The following is a 27,253-nucleotide window of genomic DNA, read 5'->3' as shown; positions in this document are numbered from 1 at the left end:
AAATTGTAAAAATCTATGCTCATTAAAGATGAATTACAGTCCGTACTGCGCAATCTCGGCTGCAATGTTTATGTGAGCCTCACAAACAAAGCAAAACTAAAAATTACGTGACAAACTTACCTGTTTCTTCATTATTAACGCCAGATATCCTTGCAGAACAAATAATAACAAGTAGAAGAACCTTGACGCTATTTCAAACCGACGTTTCAGCTCATCTGAAGTTCTTGAACGAAGCGAACTGTAATGGCGGACTAAAAAACTTCATGTATGCTGTCACTGAAGTGTAACGTTTCAACGAATTCAAAACAAAAACGTAAACAAACCCCGAGTCTGCGCAGTACGGACTGGAAATCAGCTTTAAGACCAGGTATCCAAACCTCCTTTGCAGTTAAGATTTTTCTTTGATTTAACTTGATGAATTATTAATGCATTTGAGAAGGAGTGAATCAAATCCAAGGGCAATATTTTTTTCAAGTTATTGGGAGGTTCAAGAAATTAGGATTACACTGTAAATAGACAATAAATTTACAACTTACAGTACTTTGTCAGTTTCACCAATACATGGCTAAAACATTACTCCCTTTTTTCACAGCTACCTTATATTTTTGTTTCATTTCCAAGTAGAAATGTAGTGAGATGTATATGGCATAAATTTTCAGTATTTGATGTGCAGGTTTGTGATACAATTATGCATCAGTGATCTATCTACTTACTAACGCTTAATTTCAAAGATAACCCTGTATTCCTATGTACAGTTGAATCCTGATAACTCGAACCTTCAAGAGAAATCAAAAAGGTTCAAATTATCAGGAGTTCGAGTTATTGAAGGTAAAATTAGTAAGAAAATGACATAAAGGGGAATTATAAAAGGTTTGAGGTAGCGGGGGCTTCGAGTTATCGGGATTCAACTGTAATTTCTTCTGACCTAATAATCTCAAGTAACCAAATAATTGTTTAAAACTTGTTACGTCACACCCTACACCAGATTTTTTGTTTTGTTTTGTATGTTTCTTACAAAAATGGACTATTTATGTATAATTTTATGATAACAAATCTATTGATTTCAAAATTGCATGTGCATGTTAGGTGTATCAAGACCATAGGATTATACAGCCTGTTCATTCAGCGCATACAATAAAACCCTGATATAACCAAGTAATACAATAGACGGCAATTATATGCAAGAGGATCTGTTCCAATACATTTAACTGTCAGTAACTAGGCCAGACTAGAGAAAATCATTTGTTATAGGAGGAGGAACTTCAAGTCAATTTCTTTTTTAAATTATTATTTAATAATAAATTAATATTAAATAAACTTGTTCCAATAATGCCAGGCCAGTTCAAGCTTTGTTCATTTTTGATGCAACTGCGGCAATAAGGGCTGCTCCTTTTCCTGAGCCATCTTCAGACAGCATAAGAGTGATATTAGCCTGTGGCAATATTTCAGTAAGGGTTTCCTCCATGTAACGCTTGAACTGTGGGTGCTTTTTGAAGAGGCTGCCATCTACTGCGATGGTTGTGGTGTAGTTATTTGTTTTCTGTTTAGAAGAACAAAATCAAAATTATTTGGGTTATAAATAAGTAAACATTATGCACAGATTAAAAACCAAAATTATTTCAACTATTGACTGATTTGTAACATAAAAAAGTACAAAATTGCAATCAAAAGTGTACTTGGATTTCACTGGAAGGTTCTAATCTTATTCTTACACTTTTAACTGTGCTTTACAGCATTAAATGCTGTAAAGCACATTCTGAACACAATAGAACAGGTAGCGAAAGTTCTGAAGTGCAAAAACCTGAGCGTTCCAATGTAAATTACAAAAAATGCAGAAAATATTAGAGCAGCAAAGAAATAAATTATGGATCACATGTCTGTTCAACAAACAATCCCATGGATGGTCACATTTGCCTGGGCACTTAAAATTACTACACCATTACTAAGAGTAAACATGCTCTAACAGATCAAAACATGGTAATCGTTGAATTAAAAATTCCTGAGTTAAATTTAACTACAACATACTTAGTGTACAAAAAGCAAGAAGGTGAGTCAAATTACATACCTTGACGATTGTAGCAAGCCCTGCAGCAGCTAGTCTGGCAGCCCTTATGGATACTGCAGCGCAAACTTGTTGCAAAATCTCAATGTCAGCCTCTGACGCCTTCACTTCCATTTCATGCAGGACCTCCTCAATCTTGTACCTCTCGTGACTGTAAAATATAAACAGGCCCTATTTTCAATCATTTATTTCCCCTCTGCTATTCAATATGGTACGCTCATAATCAGCACTCATATTATGGGAGGTGCGGTGACCTAATGGTTAGCGCGCTGGACTTTGAATAGAGCGGTCCGGGTTTGAGCCTGGCCAGGGCCATTGTAGTGCGTTCTTGGGCAAGACCCTTTACTCTCATAGTGCCTCCCGTCACCCAGGTGTATAAATGGGCATTGGCAAACTAATGCTGGGGGGGGGGGGGGGTAACCCTGCAATGGACTGGCATCCCATCCAGGGGGGAGTACATATACTCCTCGTCGCTTCACGCCACAGAAACTGGGATAAGCTCCGGCCTGTATGGGCCACTAGGCTCGACGCAGACTTTACCTACCTACCTACCTACCTACCATAATCAGCAGAAATAAAGAATTTACACCATGAAAACTACCAACCGCACTCTGTCAAATATTACCACTAACAATATTAATTTACAAAGCACTCTTTTCTCTGGCCTAATTCTTACCTTTCAATATCAGAGACAAACTTGGTGAGGAAGCTGTTTTTAGTTTTAAATTTTTCAGTCACTTGTCCTTTAAACAGCAGTTTCTTCTCCACAAGGTCCATGCAAACAATTCTTGCAATTTCCCCCAAATACATCCCTGAAATCATCTTCTCAAATCTAATTACAGAAAATAAGAAAATGCATTCAAGTTGTTAGCAACCTTTTGGCAGTATTAAAACAAATAACTGAACTGCACAAGAACTTTTAAAAAACAGCATACCAGAAACTCGTATTTTAAGTTTGGCTATGTTAGTTGCCTACTTTCTTCAGATTTTCAGTCAAAATGGCCTTTGATTGATTGCACATATACTGGCACAAATTTTTATTAGCTTTTTTCATGATTGAAAACCACTGACTGGTGCAGGCTGGGTGAGAAACCTGAGCTAATAGATATACCCTGGAACAGGCTAGCCAGGGCTGTTCTAGGTGTCTTTAAGCAGCCCTTACATTAAAGTTATCAGCTGTATAGTATTTCGTTCTTTCACAAGTGTAACATAACCACCAATCAACATCTTCACCCGTAACATCTAGTGAACTCAGCCTTAACAGGTGTAATGGGTTGCCCCTCTTAATGATGTCACAGCCCCGTGTGACTATTGATTACGCTACGGCTTTAAGAAAGTTGTCTAACACTTCTGACATCAGTGTTTGTACATAATAAACATGGGATGGCTGATTGACAGAGTAAACAGCTTGACACTGATAACACTACCCATCAGATAAATCGCTATCCAGTTGATAAAAGTTAACAACTGAAAACATTTCAAACATTTTCCACTAGATAGTGATTTACCTGGTGGATAGTACATTTATTGATCCCTGAATGACCAGGTTTATTTGTTCAGCTTATATGCATTTATCTGGATTTAGTAGAAACACAGCTGTGTTCTATTGGAAATCTGTGAATCTGATTGGCTCTCCCACTGTTTTCTATTCGCTGATAGAACACAGTCCCCCGGTGTGCTCCTTGAATTTTTCTTGATATTTAGCTGAAAAGTACATAAAATTGTAGGTTTTGGACTGCAATCCTTCAGAGTTTCTACCAAAACAATTAGACTACACAGTCGCCCTCAACTTCTATGAGCTATATTCAACTCCACTGCGGCTCATTGACTATTCGCTCATAAAAAACTCAGGCTCGTAGACTAATTGTTAATTAAATTTCATAATGATTACGTTACTTACAACTGCATTCCGGGGTTAAGTGATTCGCTGTCCACTTGTTCATCATACTTTGTTCGGAGGTGATTCCAAGAGCCGTTATCACCAAATGCTCCCCACTCTGTATTGATAATCACTTGACGCGGTTCATTCTGATCACCGTCCCATTTGGGTACATTATCAAGGCTCTCCATGTAGCAAACATTTGTTCCAGTTCCCAAGATCAAGCCAGCACTGACGTTAGGGTTGGCGAGTGCACATGACATCATGGTTCCAGTGGTGTCATTTACGAGCGCTACAACATCCACACTGGTACTCTGTGCAACAATAGATTTTTAGAATTATTATTAATTTAATCATTATTAATTTATTATTAATAGGGTATGTTAGATTCCATCTGCTTTAAGCCGTGTTGCCACTTCTGGTTTCAAAGCATGAAATAACTAGGCTACTCCTAGTTGCTGCATTGGTAATTCCTCCGCGGGGATCTCACATATTAAAGGGATGTGATGCTTGCCATTTCGCTTAACAGTGTAAGGGCCTGTTTATAGGGAGGAGAGTTGTCCCTGCCACCCCGGGCGAGAGAGCTTTTCATATGTTTCTTTATAAACAGCTGCGAACTGTTTATATGAGAAATTGCAAAGTTGGCTCGGGGGGCAGGGTGACCCTGGGAGTGAGGATCACTCGCTTTGAAGGTAGGGTGACCCTGGGGAGCGAGCCAACTTTTTTCCATATAAACAGTTTTTGGTTTTTTTGCCTCACCTACCAGGGATAAGGTGACACATACGGAGCATGCGCAAATGCTGCAATCGGCCAAAACAACATTAAAGTCAGGGGTAGATTTGTCCAAAAATGGTCTTCGTCAATGTTTCAGCGTTCCTGATTTTAGAAAAGGCCGCCATAATAGATATTTCAAAATAACTCTTGCCAGTCTTTTGAACCGACAGGGCCAAGTTTTGGCTCGGTCAACAGGGACAACTTTCTCATATAAACGCTCGGCAAAAGATAGCGCGGGGAAGAGGGTAACTCTCCTACCAGGGACAAATCTACTCCATATAAACAGGCCCTAAATTAAGGATATTGTTCTCACTAGGGGTGTTAGGACAGAACACCAATGTTTTTAGCCGTTGACGTCTTGTTTAGGGTTGCACATACATGACAAACGTACTGCATGGACTGATCAGACATGTAAATGGATTCCATGTTGTTTTAGGGGCTTAATCTATATCAAGAGTCCCCCCCCCCCCACCCCCTAACAAGGAATTACCCTTTGATAGGTCTTCCTAAACAGAGAAAGGCAAAGGGCAGAGATCTTGGCTAAGGTTTGAATCTGGACTAGCTGATCAGGTCACCAGTCATTGGCCAACACATCTCCCCCGCATTTAAACTTAACTATATTTATCTCACAACTAGCATTTGCAGCAGCTTGTCCCTCTTAGCTGGTTGAGCCAAGGGCTGCACGAGAAACAAGTGGCTTCGGGGGCACATGATTTGATTGGCTATATTTTAACAAAGGGAGTTTCAAATCGAGCCAATCAAATCAACCAATTTTACAGTGAAATGAACTCAACCGGGGCCACCCAACGTTTTTTAGCCAATCACAAGACAAGTTTTAAACAAAAGAATTGGATTTCCTTGGTCAGGGGACCAATCACAGTGAAGGGCAATTTTAACTCTTCGCTTGACTGAATACGATGCGAAGGCACGCTAAAGTGTTGTTTTTACGGCAAAAAATATAATTTTGTTCATTTTGTTTACGGTTAAGGCGAAAGTCTGCCGGTAATTTAGAACACTGGACGGAATCAACGTTAATAAGTTTACCGAATGACGGCCGGGAATTTTGAAGACTGAACGGACTCAACGAAAATAGCACGGCCTGCGCCTGGAATGAAGACAAAACGGACTCGACAAAAATTTATTTACCGAATTGACACCGGCTGAAACTGTGAAGACGAAACGACTTTTCCTGACTTTTCCTCAAACCAGTATATATGGAATTTGCCGAATCGAATCAACACCGGTCAGCAAAGAGATAAACTCAGTGTATTACATTCAGTGATATATATACAGTGATACAGTGATCAAAGAACATTGTACCTAATGAACAAATTACAACGGAGAACATTTCAAACCATAAATATTCATCGCCGGATAAAACTCAACAACACGTGCAGAAACGTGACAGGTTCACGCATACTAGTTAGCGGCTGTAATTTGGTAAATTTATATTTACGTTGAGCCCGTTTAGTGTTCAAAAATGTCGGCCGCAAATTCGAGGAAAACTGACATAAGCTTTCGTCTTCGACATTCCCGGCCGTGTTTTGGAAAATGTGTGGCATATTGTAAGTTTTATAGCCGATCATGCTTCGGTAAATTTTTTATTTACGTTGCGTCCGTTCAGTCTTCAAAACTCCCGGCCGTAATATTCGATCAAGAATTATCCAAGCTTTCGTCTTCGACATTCCAAGCCGTCTTTCGGAAAATATTGAGCTGGCCGTGAATCGGCCGGTAAATTTATTTCGCTACATTCATCACTTCGTTCAGTCTTTCGAAGTCTTCAAAATTGCTCGCCGTAATTCGGTGATACGCAGAATCCTTTTAGTCTTCAAAAATATTCGCGGCCGTAATTCGGTAAACGTATTTACGTTGATTCCGTCCAGTGTTCCAAATTACTGGCAGACTTTCGCCTTAACCGTAAACGAAATGAACAAAATTATATTTTCGCCGTAAAAACAACACTTCAGCGTGCCTTCGCATCGTATTCAGTCAAGCGAAGAGTTAAAATTGCCCTTCACTGTGATTGGTCCCCTGACCAAGGAACTCCAATTCTTTTGTTTAAAACTTGTCTTGTGATTGGCTAAAAAACGTTGGGTGGCCCCGGTTGAGTTCGTTTCACTGTAACTCTTGTAGAACAAAGGGATTTTAAAACGGTTCATTTGATTGACTGTTCTTTTTGTTAAAACCAGCCAATCAAATCATGTGTCCCCAGAGCGACTTGTTTCTCATGCACAGGCTCAGCTGGCTAAGAGGGACAAACTGCACTGGGAACGAGAATAGCATTTGTGGATTTTTTTTAATTATTGTTTGAAGATATGAACTCTTTAACTTACCACTCCATTTCTAACAAGAGCCTCTTGGAGAAGTTTGATGACATCTTCATTTTCCACACCAGTGGCAGTGAATCCCTTTGTCCATCTTATCAACAAGCCAGACGTCAGTGATAACTGCTTCACGGGAAATGAAAATGTGAACCCCAGCGGTAATGACTTGTCGCTTATCTTGTTCTTCTTAACAAAGAGCGCAATACAACCAGCGATGTAATCAAACAGTGTTACAGCATCGCTCGTCATCAGCGCTTGATCTAGCGGGTATATGTCACTTTCCATTTTAACTTCTCCTTTGTCAATCGAGATTAATAACACTCTGAAGTTTGTACCACCGAGATCCAGTGCCAAGAAATCTCCACTTTCTGACCCATCGGGAATGGCCCTCACATACGTTGGAAGCATTTTGATTGGGCTCTCTGCTCTTTTTTGTTCATCAGCAGAGAGGCCATTATCAAAGTCTTTTCTAAGAATACTCATGATTTCCTCAATGGATTCATTGGAAAGATCAAATGCTCCTAAAACATCTAATACCTACCATGAGACAAAAACAAGATATTTAACAATTAACACTGTTTACCAAGTTTGGAAATCCAAAAATGTCTTGAATGACATTGAGGGTGGGGTGTTTTTCTCAAGGTCACATCAGTGGAAGGTGCGCATGCTTAGCAACACCCATGGATTAAAGCTAGACAGAAATGAGAACATCATGTAACTTCACAGCCCTACAGTTAACGCTTCAACTAGCAGTGCTTACCTGATCTCTTCCAATGAGGGCTTTTGTCAGAGTTTCATATACTGAACGTGCGAAAGGTATAGCTGAAAACATGTTGGATTCTTGGAATTTTTAAATCTGCAAGAAATTGCCATAAATCCATTAGCAAATTCTGATTATATTTAAATCCATTACACTAGTTGTACCTATCGGTAAGTGCCAACGAGCAAAATACTCATGTTTGTTCATAAGAACAGATATTGAATGGTTTTTGATAGAACGATATTTGAAATGACCAAAATATGGTAAATTGTATTTTAGGTAATATGCGAAAAAAGTGCTATTTCTCTGGTGTCCATAAATGACACAGGCTTGATAGCCTGCGTAGCAGGCGCCGTAGTTTCCAGCGTGCGTATTCTCGCGATCGCGCACTCTTTTAAACACACTAAAAAACGTACACAGATGTCTGCTACGCAGGCTACGGGTTTGACAGAGTCAGATTGATAACTCTTGACAAATCTTTAAATTCTTTACAACGTTAAAATGTCACAAAATGTAGGCAATAATTAACTACTAAATGAAGTTTAATCACTGTTTGTTAAATACAACACGCGATGGTTAAAATGTTTCCGTCCACATAAGGGATAGTTGCATTTCAAGAACTTCTTATAAATCAAATCCCACAATCAAAACTGCTAAGATGCTTTTTTAAAAATAATTTTCAGTAATCAGAGACAGTAATGCACGGGTCAGATTTCAGTCTCGCATGCGAAGTGTCATGTTCAGTTACGTAAAACTTGAAAAATTTGAACAGAAAACAAAACTTGAACGGTCAAGGATTATTTTAGACAAAATTTTTATTCAAGTTAACATTACATTTGCCGTTAGAAGCAAAACTTGAACGGTCAAGGATTATTTGGAGACAAAATTTTTATTCAAGTTAACATTACATTTGCCATTAGAAGCAAAAAACTTTTGACTTTCTTGTGTGTATGACATGCAGTAATTTTAGTGAGCGTCGCTTTGTATTGATGTTATTCCTACGCGGAGCGAAAATGCGTACCAAACATAATATAAACGGTATATGATTTGTAATAAATTATCGGTCAAACAATTACTATAAACATTGTCAAGCGCCCTTGAACGTATGGAAAGGGCGCTATACAAATGATTATTATTATTATTATTATTATTATTATTATTATTATTATTATTATTATAAACACAATCAACACTAAAAGGAAGCATTTACCCGACTTTACCTTTGATTTTCATGTCTCTCTTCGATCGTAAATTAAAGGACTCCAAAGTCGAAAGATTATTTCATCGCTTTGAAGACCTTGATGTTCATTTTTTCGGCGGCTGAATATTCTGTAGGGTATTCTCTTTCGATTTATAATTCCTTTAAGGTGTATTTATCGGTAAATGGATGAATGACCACATTGAAAATTTTAACATCGAGCCGCGTGGACGCCATTTTGGTCATTTGCTCTCTAGCAAGGAGTGAGAGACTGGGAACCAGTTGGGAAGAACAATACAACCCAAATATGGGGTTTACTTACACCCAAATATGGTCAAAAAAAGAGTCCCTTACGCAGAACTTAAGATTTTCTCTGCCTATATACTCATACGCACACGGCTCTATGATTCTGCCGCCTCGACAGCCTCGCCTCTTGGCTCGGCTGTCTCTTTGGCAATGATCCACCTTCCGGGGTGAGGTGACTCAGGAGTGATGAATGACATAACACCCTGAATACAGGTTGATTTTGTGCTTAGTGGTAACTGCCAACTGGGTGTAAATACATTTCTATCAAGGACCTTGATCTGTGTACCAGTCAATACTCCAAATAAGGGAGAGATGAACAGTAATGAAGATGACAACTTCAGTTTGATCTAAGTACGTTGTAGGTTAAGTTGGTTTTCAGGTTAAATCTGTATTCAACCTACAGATTAATCTGTTTGAACCTGAAAATAACACGCTTAACACAATTTGTATTTGTTTATTAGGATTACTTTTTATGAACTCAAATTGTTTTAAGTACACCTAATTGAAGAAACGTTGACGTGTGAAAATTAAGCTGCATAAACCATGAACAAATTTTATAACTCAAATGGTATTCTGGGTAGACAACCTTGGTTAGCTTCGTAATATTTTCTTTATAACTAATCAAGATATTTTCTTTCTTTGAGAGCCTGTCTTATTATCAAGTTTATTACTAGCCTGGGTAGCCTGTCTTATTATCAAGTCTGTCACAGAAGACAATAATTTTTTCTGAGTTCCCAGTTAACATTTAGGTCACATAGTTTGTGGTTTATACTTTTCATAGATCAACAACCAATTCTTCAATCAGGTATAAAAATATCAGTGTGCTACATGAGAACAAGTAGATTATCAAAACTACTAGCCTCAAAATATTGACCAGCATTCAATGACCGACATGCTAAGAGATGTCTAACCCTGCTGGGACGTGCCGTTTGTTTGTCCTGTTTGCTGGCACTTCAAGCCATCAACAGTACTCTGGGAAGCCTGTTCACAGGCTGTATATGATTAAACAAAATTAATGTTGTTCTTTTCTGTTATGCTTAGGAAAATTATATTATACAATTGCTTTAACAAGATTGCCAAATATTATGAAATGATCAATGAGAAATTTGATTCAATATCCATAAAAAAAAAATCAAAAAAATTCAAACAAGGCCACAAGTTTGTATCTTAGTAAATAAGTCTGTTGTGTTATAGCTGGCATTTTTCCAGTATTCATGAACAAATTTCCCAAATACCGCGAAATTAAGAAATGATCACATTTCGAAACATGACAAAAAGCACTTGCCACATGAACAACAAGCATGCTTGGCCATGCAAAAGCAAGCCCATTCTTACACTAAGAGACATTTTACATGCATTTCTACAGGCTATGCTACAGAAATACAGGGCAAGGTTTTGTTTTTCACCTTTGCTTGTGAATAAGAACAGTGCGTAATTTGCTGCGCTAGATCAACTAGCTACGACTACTGGGTTCCGAATGTTCGATCAAAGAATATTAAAATATGCAACCGCTTTTCAAAGCTAAGAGCGAGGCGGGTCATGTACAAAATGTACGTTGAAGCTAAGCTTATGTCTTGCATGAGAACACTCACAAATCAAGTGCCCTACTATAAACATTTTAAATCTATTTAAGCTTAAACGTTATGCATTAGCAAGAGACATGTTTACGTGGTGATTTCAGTCTGTAGGTATTGGCATTTGAATTCAAGGCGAGATCGGCTTTTGCTTGCTGGTTCAAACAGCATGTATATGACTGAAGCTATGTCAGACATAGTGAATATGCTTCAGTTTGCAGATAATTACTTCAAAAACTCTGTTGAACAAAACATTCTACGCTGCAGGAATTCTGTGACCTTACCGTTAACGGAGCCTAAAGTGATCCACAAATATAAAATTCAAAACAGACTTCTAATGTGAGTGTGTTTCTGTAAATATAAGCAGTGTACTTACATAATAATTATGTCCTTTGAAGCTGGTTTAAATATTTCAATAAATACTGTACAATTTAGACGGGAAAACTCGTTATAACTTTGTACTCTTTCCGTTACGTGCTCCGATCTGTGTTTCACAATGCAATGTTGTTGCTTTTAGATATTTTGTGGGAAACCCGATCCTCTCTCTTTCGAAAGAACGTACGGGAATGACGTCCAAACGAGGTCCACCCTTTGCCTTCGACTTTGCCTTCACAGCGGGAACGTTCGGAAGTCTTCGGTACGTGTTCATGACGCCGAACACTCATCCGATAATCAGGCGCAGAAATCGTGATCCGACCTGATCCGACCTGTCTGTTTTATATAAGGGATGACGTTGTTTTTAGTTATATTTTATTCAAAAGGCATTCAGTTTTTTTTTTCTGATTAGTTAGCTTATTTTATGAAGGGATTGAAATGTTTTATATTATTTTAGAGACCTAACACTACTCGTCAAGTTTCCGACAGAAGAGCGCGCGCACGAAACGCGTTAGTTCGTCTTCGTATTTCGTCCCCAGGCTTTCCTAAGACTCTCGCAGTCAGCGGTCACTTTCCTTTACAAAATGGCGGACTCGTCGAGGTGAAAGAACAACTAATCAAAGAACACTCTTGCAGCAAAGTATGAGCGCACATGAAAAGAATCAGATGCATGAGCAGGTATCCAATGTAATCACCAGCTTCTTAAATCAGAGAAAGTACACCGAAAGTGAGAGTTCATTGAAAGAATTTCCAGTTGAACAGAAGATGGAGGACCTTGCTTTCAAGACCACGGTCTGCAACGAAAGCGGAATTCCTGATGTTTTTTCGTTTGCGATCAACAGCTCGGATCCAGCCATGCTAGATGAACAGTTCTTCAACTTAAAGTCTTTCATAACAGGCACAAACCAGGCATACAGACTAGAGCTTTCGAAATTTTTGTTTCCTATGTTTGCAAACATCTATTTGGATCTAGTCGTAAAAGGTCAGACAGTTGCTGCCCAGACGCTTTTTACGAAACACAGCGGAGACTTTCCGATCGAGCATAAAGAGGAGATTCAGCACCTACAGGCGATCACGGATCTGGAGCGTTTGAAATCGAGCGACACCGCCTCCAACTTTAGACGCAGTAAATTCGTGGTGAAACTTAGCAACAAAGTATTCACTTATTTCCTACAGTATCTTAGAAGTGGCGATCATGTGTTATTGCTTCATCTATTGAACAAACATTTTAGCATAGAAATCTCTCACAGTAAACCAGGACTGAAGCAAAATGGTGAAGATCTGGAAACTGACGATATTGAAGCTCCCACTTTAAGTAGCAGAGCTACAAGAGGAGGCAAACAAGCGAAATCTAGCACAGAAAAGGAAAATGAGAACTTAGTGGCTTTAAAAGAAAGCATTGGACACATCAGGAATGGACCTGCATGCCTGCCTGCAGTTTGTTTCTACTCATTTTTGAATGCATATCAAGGGTACGAGTTTTGTCTGTCTTCTGTCGGTTTTGAGAGGCAATGGAGTACTGTGTCAGTGATTATGACACAGTACTCCACTGACCAGGTACAGAGCTGCAGTGCCTGCTTGTGGCTTTGTAGCCTGCAAACACAGACTTTTGACCGGTTGTCTCTTCTCAATATGTCTGTGTCCGCAGGCTATGGCTTTGTAGCATTAGAACATACAAGCAATACAGGGTCATATTATGGGGTTTTCCTTTCTATGTAGAGTTTGCAGCAAAAATAAAAATTAGGCCTGTGAGTACTCGGGGAAAGAGACAGGGAAGCTCGTTGTATCGCTAAGGCGTGTAAATTTTGGAATTTGGTCTCACTTAGGGTGTTCTGGGAAAAACATAAACATTTTTAGCCGTCAAGGTCTCATTTAGCCTGAATTTTAGACATCCCTCTGTAGTCGCCATCTCCCCAGAAGGGACGTCTGAACACATCTGGCCCTAATGCCGTCCGGTGACGTCACTACCCGAAAACCGGGTAGTGATTTTGATTGGTTGATTTAAAAATTATTTGCATAATAATTTATGTGAAATTATGACTGAATTTTACCGCGCAAGGATTGTAATTTGAAAACGTTTGAAAGAGTTCGAAAGAGTTCACCTTCCCAGATATGAATTTATTAGTCATTTACCTTGAGTTTATTACTTTATTAGTTTACCTAGGGATGAAGAATAGTAATGGAAATCGGTAGGTTTTAAGTTGGCGGCATTCGTCACTTCGACATGCAGTGTTTTGCCAAATTTATACTATTCTTGATCTGTCAACAAAGCTGCTCGATGCTTATGTCCTGCAGCCTCGATGAGCCAGTGGTTTCTGAACTCAGTGCCCACAGTCAAGTAGGATATTTTTGTATTGAATTCCCTTTCTCGATGCCTCTGTAACCGTCTAAATTGATTCATTTAAGTACTTGTGAGTGTGTTGTATTTGTCCGCTGCATAACATACCGGTATTATATTTTGATCGCTAGATAAAGCAAATCAGTTCAGATTAAATTGGTTCCGTAAAAGAATATAGCCCGCAGTCAATTAAAATCTCATTCATTTGTCTCAAGTTTTCAATAGTTTTATACCCTGTTATCCTTTATTGAAGCGATTTTTCTTTCACAATTTCATGGCCTCGGCATGAATTAAAACCAAAGTGTGGTGACGTCACCGGACAGCATTAGGGCCAGTTGTGTTCAGATGTCCCTTCTGGGGAGTAGGCGACCACAGAGGGATGTCTGAAATTCAGGCTAGGTCTCATTTAGAGTTGCACATGAACATGAAGAAATATTGAAATAAAAATTATATTTTTAGCATTTTGGTATCTTTTAGGGGTCAAAATAAGCTTGAGCCACAGCCAGATTGGTCTTCCTTAGGGGCTTAATTCAAAAACTGTGACAAGTATCCCTGTTTGTTTAATATGTGAGTCATCCCCCCTCCCCCCTGGGCGAGCACATTCACTCCCCCAACTCAGTTTCCTTAATACGTGGCGGGAAATAGAGCCTAGGTATAAATGGGCCATCTCCACTTCTTTACAGTCTCTTAGCTAAATCACACTTTTTGTTAAATTGATGGCTCTTTTATTTTAAATAATTCTTGCGCATAACCCACATTTTCTGAATAAACATTTATTGCTACGTTTCCTTTCACCTTCACAGACTAAGTTCAGCAGCAATTTCTAAAGATACTGGCCTCATCTGTGGTGGTTTTGAAGACTCTTCCATTGTTCTATGGAGTCTAACACCAAAGAAACTTGTACGACCAAAGAGTAAACCTGAAATCTCTAAAGTGCAGCTTGCTCCAGGTATGTAGGTATTTGGCTTGGGAAGCACACCAAACTATATTAAGGAACTTGATTTTGAGTTGTTATGTATTGCATGTAGTATTTAAACCCAGTTATGTATGGGAGGCGCGGTGTGTACTGTCGTGAATTGTAATAAATGTCGTGAATTGTAATACCTGTCGTAAATTGTAATAACAGTTGTCGTGAATTGTAATAGCTGTCGTAAATTGTAATAACAGTTGTCGTGATTTGTAATAACGCACCCATCGCAAATTGTAATAACATGCTGCCGTGATTTGTAATACTCCGAGCTGTCGTAAATTGTAATAACACATTGCCGTGTTTTGTAATAATCCTAAAAAAATGAGAATTAGCAATCATACAGAAATCTCGTTTTTGTTTTCTATTAGAAAAAACAGTTAAAGATCTCATGGCGTAAATTTATTATACTGCTTGGTGTCGTCATGAGGGTTATTCAACATTATTAACCAACCTTTTCACCGGAACTGCGACAAATTTTCAGCAAAGCACGTTAAAAGGAAACGTGGGGATACACTGTGATTCCTCTAGTCGGTTCTTAATAAGTCATTGGTCTTTATTTTTGTGAGGGTAAAACGGTCGAATTTCAAATTTCATCTCCTTTTTTCGGTATAAACATATTTCCACGATATTTAGCTCGTCTATTACCGTAATGATTCGAATTAGCGCCCTCCTTCCAATAAGCGCTCCCTTCCGAATAAGCGCCCCCCATTCGAATGTGTTTTTGTAAATAAGCGCCCCCATTCTGATAAGCGCCGCCATTCTTATAGGTGCCCCTATTCTAATATGCGTCCCCTATTGCGGATAAATGCCCCTACTGAAGTCATCGACCTCGAATAGACAAACGCATGAACATTAACCGTACCGTGCATATATATATTTACTGCTTTAATGAACAATTCTTGAAAAAGTAGCTGAACTTTCAACAATTTGCTAATATGTATTTAAGTTTTGATTTGAACATTTGGTTGTTTCTCGAAAAATTAAATAAGCGCCCTGTCCCAAATAAGCGCCCTGTCACGAATAAACGCTCTCCCTTGAGGTGCCAAAAGTAAATAAGCGCCCCGGGCGCTAAATCGAATCATTACGGTAAGTGTAAAGCCACTCCCCTTTTATCTGTCTTCGGTGTCGTCTGACCAACTTACATTTTCGCGTCAAAAAAGTAAAACGAATTGTGAGGAAGGTAAAGTGACGAAGTCAACAGAAGTCATTCCATTAACGGCATTTCTTAACGCTAACTAGTATTTTGGCAGTTTTTGTTTTCTCTGTATTTTTGTTTGACTTTTAAACAACATCGACCTTGTCTTTCTCAATATCCATTGGTCATATTGATTCAGTAACCATGCAGTTCTTGTTTTTTTCCAGGCTTCGCGGCCATGATGCTGGGGTATCGGGCTCCAATTGTAATTCCAAACCCCTCCTATTCTCACAGTGATGTTTATTTTATTTTATTTATTAATTATTTTTTTATCTTACTAGTTTGGCTGGAATAATTGTCCGGTGAACATCTCCTTTTGTAATATTATTATCGGCGGAGAAAGGTTGAAGCTAGATAACTTTTAAATAAATGTTAAAAAGGCACAAATTAGAAACAGCGAACTTAACCTATCACACTCCGTGCCAACCTTTCTAAGCGTGAGAGACTGGGCAATGCAATTAAGTAATTAAGTACCATATATACCCTTTTATGTAGAAAAACAACCAAGTGTGAACCTGAATTTTGTTTTGTTTTTTCTTTCTTTTATCAAACTAATGCACAATTTTATAAAAATACCTTGAATTGCCGGAACCTATCACTAATTCCCTTCGCTGTACGATGCTTGCGATTAATTAGACATTTTTAAGAGAGTTAAATGACAGAACAGAATATGATAATACTAGTTATTACAAAACACGACAATGTGTTATTACAATTTACGACAGCTCGGAGTATTACAAATCACGGCAGCATGTTATTACAATTTGCGATAGGTGCGTTATTACAATTCACGACAACTGTTATTACAATTTACGACGGCTATTACAATTCACGACAACTGTTATTACAATTTACGACAGGTATTACAATTTACGACGTTATTACAATTCACGACAGTACACGGTGGCCTAATGGTTAGCGCGCTCGCCTCCGAGTCGAACGGCCCGGGTTTGAGGCCTGGCCGGGGCGCTGCGTTGTGTTCTTGGGCAAGACACTTTACTCTCACAGTGCCTCTCTCCACCCAGGTGTACAAATGGGTACCGGCGAATTTACTGCTGGGGGGTAACCCTGCGATGGACTAGCATCCCGTCCAGGGGGGAGTAGCAATACTCCTAGTCGCTTAATGCTACGGAAACCGGGATAAGCTCTGGCTGTATGAGCCTCATGGCTCGGACACAGACTTCTAGATCAAGCAGTCTGGGTTCGAGCCATTGCCCGGGTCACTGTGTTGTGTTCTTGGGCAAGACACTTTACCCTCTTAGTGCCTCTCTCCACCCAGGTGTTAATATTGGGTACTGGTGACTGGGATAAGCTCCATCCTGTATGGGTACATTTTCCACTTAGAGGGGTGAAAAGGGTCCTTCAAAATTCATGAGTCTCACAGAATTTGAGTCAAATTTCATGGGACTTGCCTTTTCCAATTTGTTTGTGATGTGATGCCTAAGAAAGTCTTGTTTATTTTTCTCAGTAAAGTCGTATTACAATCACTAGTTAGGTAAAAAGGAAATTCTGTGTTCAAGCCTAGTGGCCCATCAGGCCGGAGCTTATCCCAGTAGTAGCATGAAGTGAAAAGGAGTATTTCTACTCCCCCCTGGATGGAACACAACACAGTGACCCTGGCCAGGGCTCGAACCCAGACCTCTCGATCCAGATTTCAGTGCACTAACAATTAGGCCACTGCACCTCCTACAATCACTAACAGCACCCAAATTGACTATTATTCTGCAGACCTTCTTCCATTTACCCCAAAACTAGAAACAGTGTCCAGCGAGAGTGTTACCCTTCATGGCCACTGTGGTTCAGTCTATAGTACACGCTTTTCACCAGACAGTTCTATATTATTATCTGCTTCTGAGGATACTTCAGGTAAGCTTTTATAAGTTAAAATGATTTTTGCTTTATTGTTCACTTTCCAGTAAATTATCACTGCAAATTATTTAATGCTTAAATTTTTGACCTGCATCTTTAAAAACGCTTATTTCTCGGCTGTTATGGGTGCGATTAAGCTCAAATTTTACAGAGACATAAAGAAATGATGAAAAATTATGTATGTCATCTATTATTTGGTAGATTGTACTTAACGGCGATGTAATAGCCAAGTTAGTGCCAAATTGGGAAGAACATGATTTTGTGGCAGAGTTTGCGGAACGAGTAGGAGACAGCACACTGTGATATTCTTGCCAAAAACTAATCAGTCAATATCTCTAGAGTGTCATAACAGAAGCGGATTTTTTAATTTAAAGTTTGCCAGCAAGATATGGCGGTTTAAATGCGCAAATTTTACTTTAACTCCTTCTACCTCTTTCTAAAAGAGCTCTTTTAAAATTCCGCTTCTGTTATGACACACTACAATATCCATAGTTTACCTATCTGCAGTGGCAAGTCATGAAGGTCTGTATCCATGCTGTATTCTCTGCCACAAAATTGTCGGAAAAGTCAAAACTTTGAGATTTCCGAAGGTGTCCCGACCAAAACACAATCAGTTTCCAAAGGAGAGATGTAATTATGGTAATTATATTCCATGCTTTTATGGTGAGAACAATGCGTTTTTATGAAGGACACGATTGTTTATGCCGAATATTATTTTGATTACTCTGAGTTGCAGAAACAAAACAAATCGAATAAAAATTAGCTCATAGACTTCCTACAATCTCTTTAAAAGTATAACGACAAGTGTTGTTTTAAATTGGTTAAAATATCAGTATATTATCCAGTCATGAATATCTCGTAAAGTTGTCGATGTCAGTCGTTGCACTTCGTGCATACGCTTTAAATAAATGCATAATGATGAGCCTAAGGTGTCCCCTGCGACCTTAAAGAGGTACAAAAATTTAGGTCTCCCACCCCACCCCCCTCACTGGACAAAATTTGTTGTTTCTCTTTACTCACCCCCCATACTCTTGCCATGCTCTTTCAACCCCAACTGTTTTTTTGCTCATCTCTATACAATCTTTAGAGAAAACAAGAAGGCTTGGAAGATACTAAGCATAGATGGTGGTTTATTGAGAATAAAGAAATAAAGCATTCTTATTAAACTGTCTTTTTGACAGTTTTATGTATACAGTCAACTCTCTCTAAAACGGACACCTTCGGGACCGGCTCCATCTGTTCATCTTAGAGAGGTGTCCGTCTTAGTATAGGGAGTTTAGTTACAGTAAAATGACTGAAAAATGGCAGGGACGGGACCAACAGCAGGTGTCCGTCTTATAGAGGTGTCCATTAAGAAAGAGTTGACTGTATTACATAACATTACATCAGCACCAGGCAATGTATTGTCTCGTTGAAGGTTACCTAAAACAAATATCAGAGCATTTTGGCACAGTTTGCAGTGTGTGTTTTTTCCTTTGTTTAAAGTTTTTGCGACTTGCTTTTAAACAACCATTTGTTTTTATGGCTTCTTTCAGAGGATCTTCACGTTTTGAACTTGTTATCATATTACTAACAGTGGATACCCGATTTTTCAAACCTCAAAGGGAAACGAAAATTGGTCCAAAAAATCAGGGGGTGAAATTATAGTGTTCAACTTTGGAAAGGGAAACCACTTTGGTTCGATTTTATGAGGAGGTTTGAAAAATTGAGGGTTCGAGAAACCAGGCTCGAACCCTCGTTTCTCGAGGGTTCGAGAAACCGGATACCCGGCATATCCAATCGAACAAAATCGAACCTAAAATCAATCGAACCCAATCGAACAATAGTCGTTCGATTGGGTTCGGTAATCGAACAGAATCGAACATCTACTTTGCTGTGAGTTTGATTTTCGAACCAATCGAACTCAATCCGATTCGATTTTGTTCGGAATCCGTCTCTTGATAAGTAAATCACGCAGGACTGATCAGGGGGACTGTTCACCGTTCAAAATGTCCGCAATATAAACAAACCGGAGTTTGGTAATCGAACGTTCGATTGAGTACGATTGCCGACTGTTCTGTAATCGAACGTTCGATTTTATTCGATTGTGGACTGTTCGGTAATCGAACGTTCGATTTTGTTCGATTGACCAAATTTTATTGTGAGTTCGATTATGTTCGATTACCGAACCCAATCGAACGATTGGTGTTCGATTGGGTTCGATTGGATACGCTGGGAGGATAAGAATCATACTTACAGTTCCGTTGATCCCGAGAGCCTTAAGCTACAGAGTTGTTCGAGTGAATACTGGTGGTTTTACGTGGTCCGACAGGCTGCTTTATTGGTGATGAACAGTCTGCCGTGAATTAATTTAATTAACACTTACGTGAACTGTTTTTCTATTGTTAGCACGACTTCCTCTTTGGCTGTCTTCAGATCTTGGCCATTCGCCCGCCACTCTTAATTAAAATACCACTGCATGCCAAAAATAACTCACATACTCAACTAGCTTCCTTGTTTTCAATTTATTTCTTTAAATTTTAACAATTCCTTTTCCTTAGTGGATTTTCACATGGTCATTTTTATATATTCACTCTTAGTAAAATCTGTCTGTTTTCAAATTTATACCCCTCTCTCGAAGAGTCTTATGTCATTTTGTGGACTTAAAAGTTGCACGTTACTGGTAAACAAAACCAGTATGGTTTTCTTCGCCACGCTAATCGACTTCTTTCTGAGCCGTCCATGTTTGAAAAAAGAAAAAAACTTCCAATCAAAAAAGGTCAAATTTGTTTTCACCATTGCTATATTTGTTTCACCACTTAAAAATCTGATTCTTGTCATATTGTTGTGTTCTAAATCGCCAATTTTGCTCTGGTGAATCTTGGATCTTTTTCCATTTCAAGTCCCTGAGAGAATCAGTAGGGCACTAAGCTCGAACAAATGCCCAAAATTTTATTAGGAAAAATGCGGTCGATAGTTAGACAGTTCGTATTACATAGGCCAAAACTGAGACTGTTAAATCGGGTCACTTGGGTCGGTTTTCGTTATAAATAAATGCATTAAATATTTTATATCAATATTAAGTACAGGTTTTTCTTTGAAAATGAGCTCACTGTTTTTGTCATTGTAAAGCACAAAATTATAGCGTGCTTGAATTACAGGTTTTTTTCTGATAGGCTGTAGATCGCTGTAGCAAATTCTCGGCTGTATGTAGAGAAGAACACGCGCGTCAAACACATAGATTGAGCTGGGGCTATCAAATTTTAGCATCACCCACTATTAGACACGCAATCTTATTGGCTACGAAAGCGCGGTCAAATTCTTGATAGACTGACTGCTCTGGGAGCGCGCGTAAGGAAAATAGCCGAAATCACAAACTAAAACTATAAATAAAACGCTTTTTACTGAACTTTTTGTTGAATAGATCGGTCTCTGGGTTACGCTAAAACAACTACACGGCTCGCACTCGGATTCTATCGCCAACTATCAGCCGATAGAAACCTCGACCTCGCCTTCTAATTCAGTCTAAACCACCACGCGGACACTGGACTGGGGTTCTGGCAGTCTTTATTACAATGCACAAATAATATCTAATTAAGTACAATACACATAATATTGAAATACTGGATTGAAAACTACAAATAAAATGGAAATCAACTAACGTACACGAAATGAAGTGAGATTAGACACATATAAACTTAAGACTGCCCGGGAATGGGATGGGCGGGCAAAAAAATTGCTAATATAACTATTGGATATGAAAAGCTCTATATGCTATAAAATACGATGTGCACGTATTGCTATGCCTATGCAATTTGTCCCGGGAAATTGGCCTGTAAGTCTTTAAGCAAATAGTAGCTAGCTGATTGGCTGTAAGAATCTTGTGACTATCAGCTACATATTTAAGCTTTAAGGTCATTCCCATATGACTAGCACGCGTATGTTAGACGCCAGGCCCCAAATCCTTGTAACGCCGTGGTCTAGATTTATATTAATAACCCGTTATCAATATCCACGTAAAATGTCGCGTCCACCACATTCGTCGAACACTCGTGATTCAGGTTTTAGCGAATAAATCACATCATAGACTAAAGTAGCTTTTGCTTACTTCGACATATCATCAACTCAATGCGCAGTCGAACGAGCTGAGAGAACGCAAAATCTGTCACCATGTGCCTGTCCTATGAGCGAAATGTCTCTGAGTCGACCGTCGTGAATTGAGCAGGTTCATATCAATGAGAGCTTGTGAGCGCGCATACGATTCGGTGGTCAAACGAGTTGTTTTGCATTTCACATTCAATTTTTGTGGCAAATTCTCTTACTCATTTATCAAATCGAATTCTTGGAAATCTTACCTTGAAATTCGTCCTCGTGTCGTACAACTTTTCGCCCTCCCAAGCTGCAAGTTATTTCACTTTACAGTTAGCTTTGTTTTGATATTGCTCTCGTGTTTATCCCTCAGGGTGAAACTGATAGTGCAGACATAACTGAGACAACAGACACCGTATAGCTCCGAAGTTAGTGACCCCCAGAAAAGGAAGATATGTAACGGTATTTCAGATTACACGCAATACTCCACCGAAAAAAAAAAACATTCACCGTAATTTAGCAGCATATGGAGCAGCATGAGAAACGAAAGATTATAGCAACACTGTTAAACGTCGATTAAAAAAGAATTTCTAGATCAATTTAGTCTTTTTTTTTTGGGTGTTAAAACCACCCCCAGCTGAAAATGATAAGACGACGTTCAATTCCAATAAATATAAGCGTGAAAAAATCGCCGTAGTTGTTAATGTTCTCAGCTTAATTTAGAATGTAGTCATTTTACGTTGTTGTTTTGCAAAGGACAGCTACGAAATATAAAAAGACTTATAACGCACGTGCGGAGCTTTTGTACTCGTAAATTTTTGTTTAGCGACGTTTCCGTAGCCGTTTAAACTCCCTAAAGTTTCTTGAAGCCGCAGAAAAACTATTATAAACGCCCCTATAAAACAAGTTCCCTGACTTTTTTGAAGAGTATTATGGCTTCGTAACGGAACGTCCTTTTTACAGGGCGGAAGTTGCATGTAGAAGTCAAGGCCAGCAGTACAAAGTACGCGATCACCTGATATGAGACGAGACTGCGTACAAAGAATAAACAAAAATTGATTGTGGCATGTTCTTAGTTAACTCGTGTGGCTCTTACAAGTTTAAATTGTGGCTTTAGTTCACGAGAAAGTGTAAAGATATGTGTAGAGTTGCTAGAGTTCTTTGGTCTCTTTTTTGACAAATCTCAAAGGCAGCTATACAGTCAATACATTGTTAAAAGAGGAGAACTTTTTTCATTTTTTGCGGTAGAACATAACCAGATCTAAATCACCCCCACCCCCTCCACACCCCCACTCGAGTTACCGCATTCGTGTATTTTTGTTCGACTCCGCATGGCCGTTCCCTTATCATTGTGAAGAATTGTCCTAGATAGCTTTCAACTTTTACAATAGAGGACGGTTTTGATGTCACAGACAAGAAAATTCGTGGAATTATATAATGACAGGGTATTTTTATCTTGTTTTTTCCTCCATGATATAAACAAAAAACATCTGACGAAGGGTCGCTATATCGCGTGATACAAGGAGTATCAAAGTCCAGAACAGCTATGAATATAACAAAGTTTACCCTTAGAAAGCGTAATTCTTATTGACATGTTCAAAAGAATTTCACAGCGGGAAGCAAAAAAGAATGCCAGCTCGTTTATTATTGTACCTGTTTAAGGTGCAGGTTGAGGCCTGGTTGAAGTTTTCAAAGCCAATTAATTCTAATCCGGGATTAAACGCTGACAGATTTCAAAGGTTATGTTCGAAACTCGCAACTTTTAAGATTCGCACAATAAAGGCAAAAATAAAGTTACCAAAGTGATTTCATAGCATGGTTACAGTTTGAGTACTGACAGCTAAAAAAAAGCTGCCAAAACTTTAGCACTAAAGGTGACCCCGCGAGAGTAAAATAGATTTGAAATTATCTACATTTCAGTTAAAACGGACGTTTCACGGCAGTTCAAAACAAAATGGCGCGCGTTTTAAACATTTTTACGAGGTTTGACTTTAATTTTCTCGAAAATTCTTTAGAATTTAATCACGGGGTCACTAAGACAAATGAACTTCAGTAAAATCTTTGAAATAGTATACAAATGTTGTCGTGCTATGAGTAGATTTTTGGTACTTAACTTTTGCACTCATTACTCGAGTTTTCAGTGGAATCCATCTTAAATTCTTCCAAGGCTGGAAAAAAAAGTTGATTAACTCAAAATTAAAAATCTTTGGATGTTGTCCTTCAGTAGCATTTCAGAGATGATATTCAAAAATCAATTTTCTTCTGACCGTTCCATATGTCTTTCAAGATAACAACTCGAATATGACGACCGAAAAGGCTTACCCTTGTGAATTACAAAGACTCGTTCTTTTCCAGTCGCTTTTAATCACTAACCGCGGAGTCATGGGCACAAAAATAAAGGTTGCATTGGATCTTGGGTAATAATAATAATAATAATAATAGATCAACTGGAAAACCCTTCCCATGATCCATTGCAAGCTAACCAAATCCTTTTCACGAGACAAACTAAGTAGTCTGTAACTTTCAGCCGTCCTATGTGGGTGGGGGGGGGGGGAGTTAGGACGAGAGGACGCGTACGGCTGACAATTCAGACTACTAACGAAAGAATGATTGGGAATGATTCAAAAATTACGGCAAGACAATAGCGAAAGTCAAATCAAAGTTCATTTGTTATATCAATGTTTTTTCTCCTTATCTTGGCCAGTTCGTTTATGGAGTCTTCACTCGTACACCAACGTGGTTGCTTACAAGGGACACAACTTTCCCGTGTGGGCCCTGGACATTAGTCCTCAATGTCTCTACTTTGCCACTGGTTCCCAGGACCGCACAGCCAGGCTATGGAACTTGGAGTACACATTTCCTTTGAGGATTTTCTCGGGACATCTTCAAGACGTTGATGTAAGTACAAATTCTCAAAACATGGTGCTTTTTAAGAGACTTTCGAGATAAAAACATAATTTCTCGCCGTTTTCCACAAAGCAATTTATTCGGGTAGGCGGACGAACGCAAGTTGGAGTGTTGGAGAATCCAATGTAAAATAATTTCACCAAATTAGAACTCTTTATCTACGAAATGGTAATGGGAGGTTAAAAAAGTAGTATTTGTATGTGGGCTGGCCCATGACTAAGTGTTTTGCCTACGGGAGGTTTGCGTCAGCGAAGGGCCGACTGTAACCCATTTACACGCGCAAAAAAAAAATCGGCACGGCACGGTACATTTTTGGCACCGTGCTGACAATTTTGGGCACGGCACTCCCAATTATCGACGCGTAACCGTACTGGTCCCAAATGTAATGTGACACCAGTGCAAAGAGTACAAAAAAGAGAAGTTCAAGGGGATGAGAATGCCACCGAGGAAGAAAAGAAGAGAAAGCTCCCGCTCTAAAAAAAATCGCCGTGTGAAAGCCACGTCCACCATCACTTCAAAGAGCCATTTATTTTTCAATCTTCCTCTTCTGATTTCGTCAACTCCTTTCAGGGGTCGATTTTTTTTGCCCCTGGACACTGTTGAATATGTTGAATGGTCGACAACTCGTTCCTTTCCGATAAAATTCGTGTTTTGCACTGAAAGCACGATGAAGAATCACAGCAAAACATTTTTCTGCCTTTTCCCGGGAAGAAGACCAATGGAAGGTAGAGGCCCCGATATAAAAATTGGTACCGTGCCTAGCAGAAGAAAACTTTCTTGTTTTGATCGTATAAATGGGTAGTGACGTGCCGAAATTGTACGGTGCCAAAAAATTTCCGTGCCGTGCCGATTATTTACCGCTTGTAAATGGGGCTTGTTGTGTTAACATCTCAGAAACTCGAGATATCTGCAATGGATTCAAAACAGTGAGTTTAAATCTACCTCGTTCCAAACGCTGTGCTTTTTTACGGTGAAAGGCGGAAAATAGGGAGTGCGGGACTTGATGTCCGATTTCGCGAGAGCATCAGTCCCCCAACTCCACGGGCATCGCTCTCCACCAAGGAGGGAGGCCTGAGAACGAGTTAGAGTCGGAAGAGTTGAAATGAAACAGGTTTAAAGTTTCTGGCCTGAGTCTTAAAATGAATGTAATTCTATAGCTAATGAGTTCAATTGCCTTATTCTTCCAGTGTGTAAAATTTCATCAAAACTGTACGTACCTGGCCACAGCTTCTACTGACCAGACGTGTCGGCTGTGGGACCTTCAGTCAGGAAACTGTGTCAGACTTTTCACAGGACACAAGGTACGTGAATTGAAGAACACGAACTGCGAGTGTATCCACTTAATCCTCTGTTTGACTATAAAAGTCGACATAACTGCAGTAAAGTATATACATGCTATTGATCTAAGACCATCCAAGAGGATTTTCTGGTACGAGTTTAGCGCAATAAAACCTTGTCAAAATTTCAGTTGACTAACGTTGCTCTTTGTAGAAAGTAGTGATAAAGTTTTTCAAGTTGTGTGAGATGCGCTTCGGGTAATGCCGCGTTTGCCAAAAAATGGCGGGAATTTTTTGTCACGTCATCGTAATTCTTGGATTTGATTTGCTGAAAGGGAAACACGTCACGACAGTTTATGCAAACAAGTGTGTTGCAAGCAGAGCGCTAATAATTTATGGGGAACCTTTGTACGGGAAGAAGAAAATTTATCGTAGACGGTAACAACTGAAAAAGTTCCTTTTTCTCGTGGTGTGAATTTTTGCGCATGGTCGAAAACAAAACATTATCTTGTCTCTTTTTTTTTATGTTTGTAGGGCTCAGTTCACGATCTGGCAATTTCTCCAGACGGCCAGTATCTGGTCTCCGCTGGAGAAGACCGGCGCATTCGTCTGTGGGACTTATCCGCTGGAAGCATGATCAAAGAACTACGCGGGCACACTGACACTGTGTACAGCCTTGCTTTCAGCGCGGACGGAACTCTACTGGCCTCGGGAGGCCTGGACAGCAGTGTAAGAGTGTGGGACTTTGGACAAGCTGTAAAAACTTCGAGTAACAGCAGCGCTAATGCTGCTGTGTCCCCGGAACTAATGGCTTCCTTTCCGACTAAGAACTGCTCAGTGCACTGTGTGCAGTTTAGCAATTGTAATTTAGTCCTTGCGGCTGGTTCACAAACGACTTGAGACGAGAAGGGGTGTGGCTGTTGTTGTCTGGCCATTCTACGTTGTTTTCCGTCGAATCCGAACGCTCGTTAAGGTACCCGAAGACGTTCCGACTCTCATCGTAGTTAATCGTCCAATCACACAATTGTACTTTTATGAATGCTCCCGAATGTTGCACGTCGGCGTGCCACCAACGCTGCAAGCAAACGCTGGTAACCAGCGCGGGAAGCAAGCGCGAGTCACGTTTTGGTGGAAGAAAAAGATACTAACTTTCTTTTTTTACCGCCTCTCGCTTTATTGGGATCATCAATAATTCGTCTCGCCATAAGGCATCTCAACTTTATACCACTTAAGAGTTTTCTTGCTGACGAAACGAAAACCAACGAATATGTATTTATGTATAGGTGAAATTAAATTCGAGCATGATATTGGAAGAGTTTGTGTTGTTAACTTGACGATGCTCTGGTGCTACAAACAGTACAAAGCCTCCCGCGCAGT

General features: G+C 39.4%; 2 protein-coding genes across 3 annotated transcripts; one reads left to right on the top strand and one right to left on the bottom strand.

The window, feature by feature from the left end:
* Positions 1-377: 377 nt before the first annotated feature.
* On the bottom strand, positions 378-22,032 carry LOC144642592 (hexokinase-4-like). Of its 2 annotated transcripts, none has more exons than XM_078501584.1 (8): positions 21,959-22,032; positions 7,800-7,895; positions 7,049-7,576; positions 3,963-4,255; positions 2,739-2,894; positions 2,066-2,213; positions 944-1,540; positions 378-737 (listed from the first exon to the last, which is right to left on the bottom strand). In XM_078501584.1, exons 2-7 carry the CDS (start codon positions 7,869-7,871, stop codon positions 1,343-1,345), a joined length of 1,395 nt encoding a protein of 464 aa, XP_078357710.1. In that variant the 5' UTR covers positions 7,872-7,895; positions 21,959-22,032; the 3' UTR covers positions 378-737; positions 944-1,342. The 2 variants fall into 2 exon arrangements, with proteins under 2 accessions (XP_078357710.1, XP_078357709.1); XM_078501583.1 differs by lacking the exon at positions 21,959-22,032 and adding an exon at positions 11,254-11,660.
* LOC144642583 (TAF5-like RNA polymerase II p300/CBP-associated factor-associated factor 65 kDa subunit 5L) lies at positions 11,708-27,189 on the top strand. Its single transcript, XM_078501569.1, has 6 exons — positions 11,708-12,724; positions 14,394-14,539; positions 17,484-17,621; positions 24,397-24,590; positions 25,787-25,900; positions 26,411-27,189. Exons 1-6 carry the CDS (start codon positions 11,895-11,897, stop codon positions 26,774-26,776), a joined length of 1,788 nt encoding a protein of 595 aa, XP_078357695.1. The 5' UTR covers positions 11,708-11,894; the 3' UTR covers positions 26,777-27,189.
* The last annotated feature ends 64 nt before the right edge of the window (positions 27,190-27,253 follow it).

Source organism: Oculina patagonica, chromosome 2 (assembly GCF_052425735.1).
Source record: "Oculina patagonica isolate OP01 chromosome 2, crgOcupat, whole genome shotgun sequence".
NCBI classification, from domain to species: domain Eukaryota; kingdom Metazoa; phylum Cnidaria; class Anthozoa; order Scleractinia; family Oculinidae; genus Oculina; species Oculina patagonica.
The sequence above is the reverse complement of the archived record's forward strand: the minus strand, read 5'-3'. Positions and strand labels throughout refer to the sequence as shown.

What these genes read in the sequence shown, in the direction of transcription:
- LOC144642592 (XM_078501584.1), bottom strand. Translation starts at nt 7,871, where the DNA reads ATGTTTTCAGCTATACCTTTCGCACGTTCAGTATATGAAACTCTGACA. An exon ending in CCCTCATTGGAAGAGATCAG is followed by an intron (nt 7,577 to 7,799) that starts GTAAGCACTGCT and finishes GTCTCATGGTAG; the next exon opens with GTATTAGATGTTTTAGGAGC. An exon ending in TTTGTCTCTGATATTGAAAG is followed by an intron (nt 2,214 to 2,738) that starts GTAAGAATTAGG and finishes TATATTTTACAG; the next exon opens with TCACGAGAGGTACAAGATTG.
- LOC144642583 (XM_078501569.1), top strand. Translation starts at nt 11,895, where the DNA reads ATGAGCGCACATGAAAAGAATCAGATGCATGAGCAGGTATCCAATGTA. An exon ending in TGCTTCTGAGGATACTTCAG is followed by an intron (nt 17,622 to 24,396) that starts GTAAGCTTTTAT and finishes TATCTTGGCCAG; the next exon opens with TTCGTTTATGGAGTCTTCAC. An exon ending in GACTTTTCACAGGACACAAG is followed by an intron (nt 25,901 to 26,410) that starts GTACGTGAATTG and finishes TTATGTTTGTAG; the next exon opens with GGCTCAGTTCACGATCTGGC.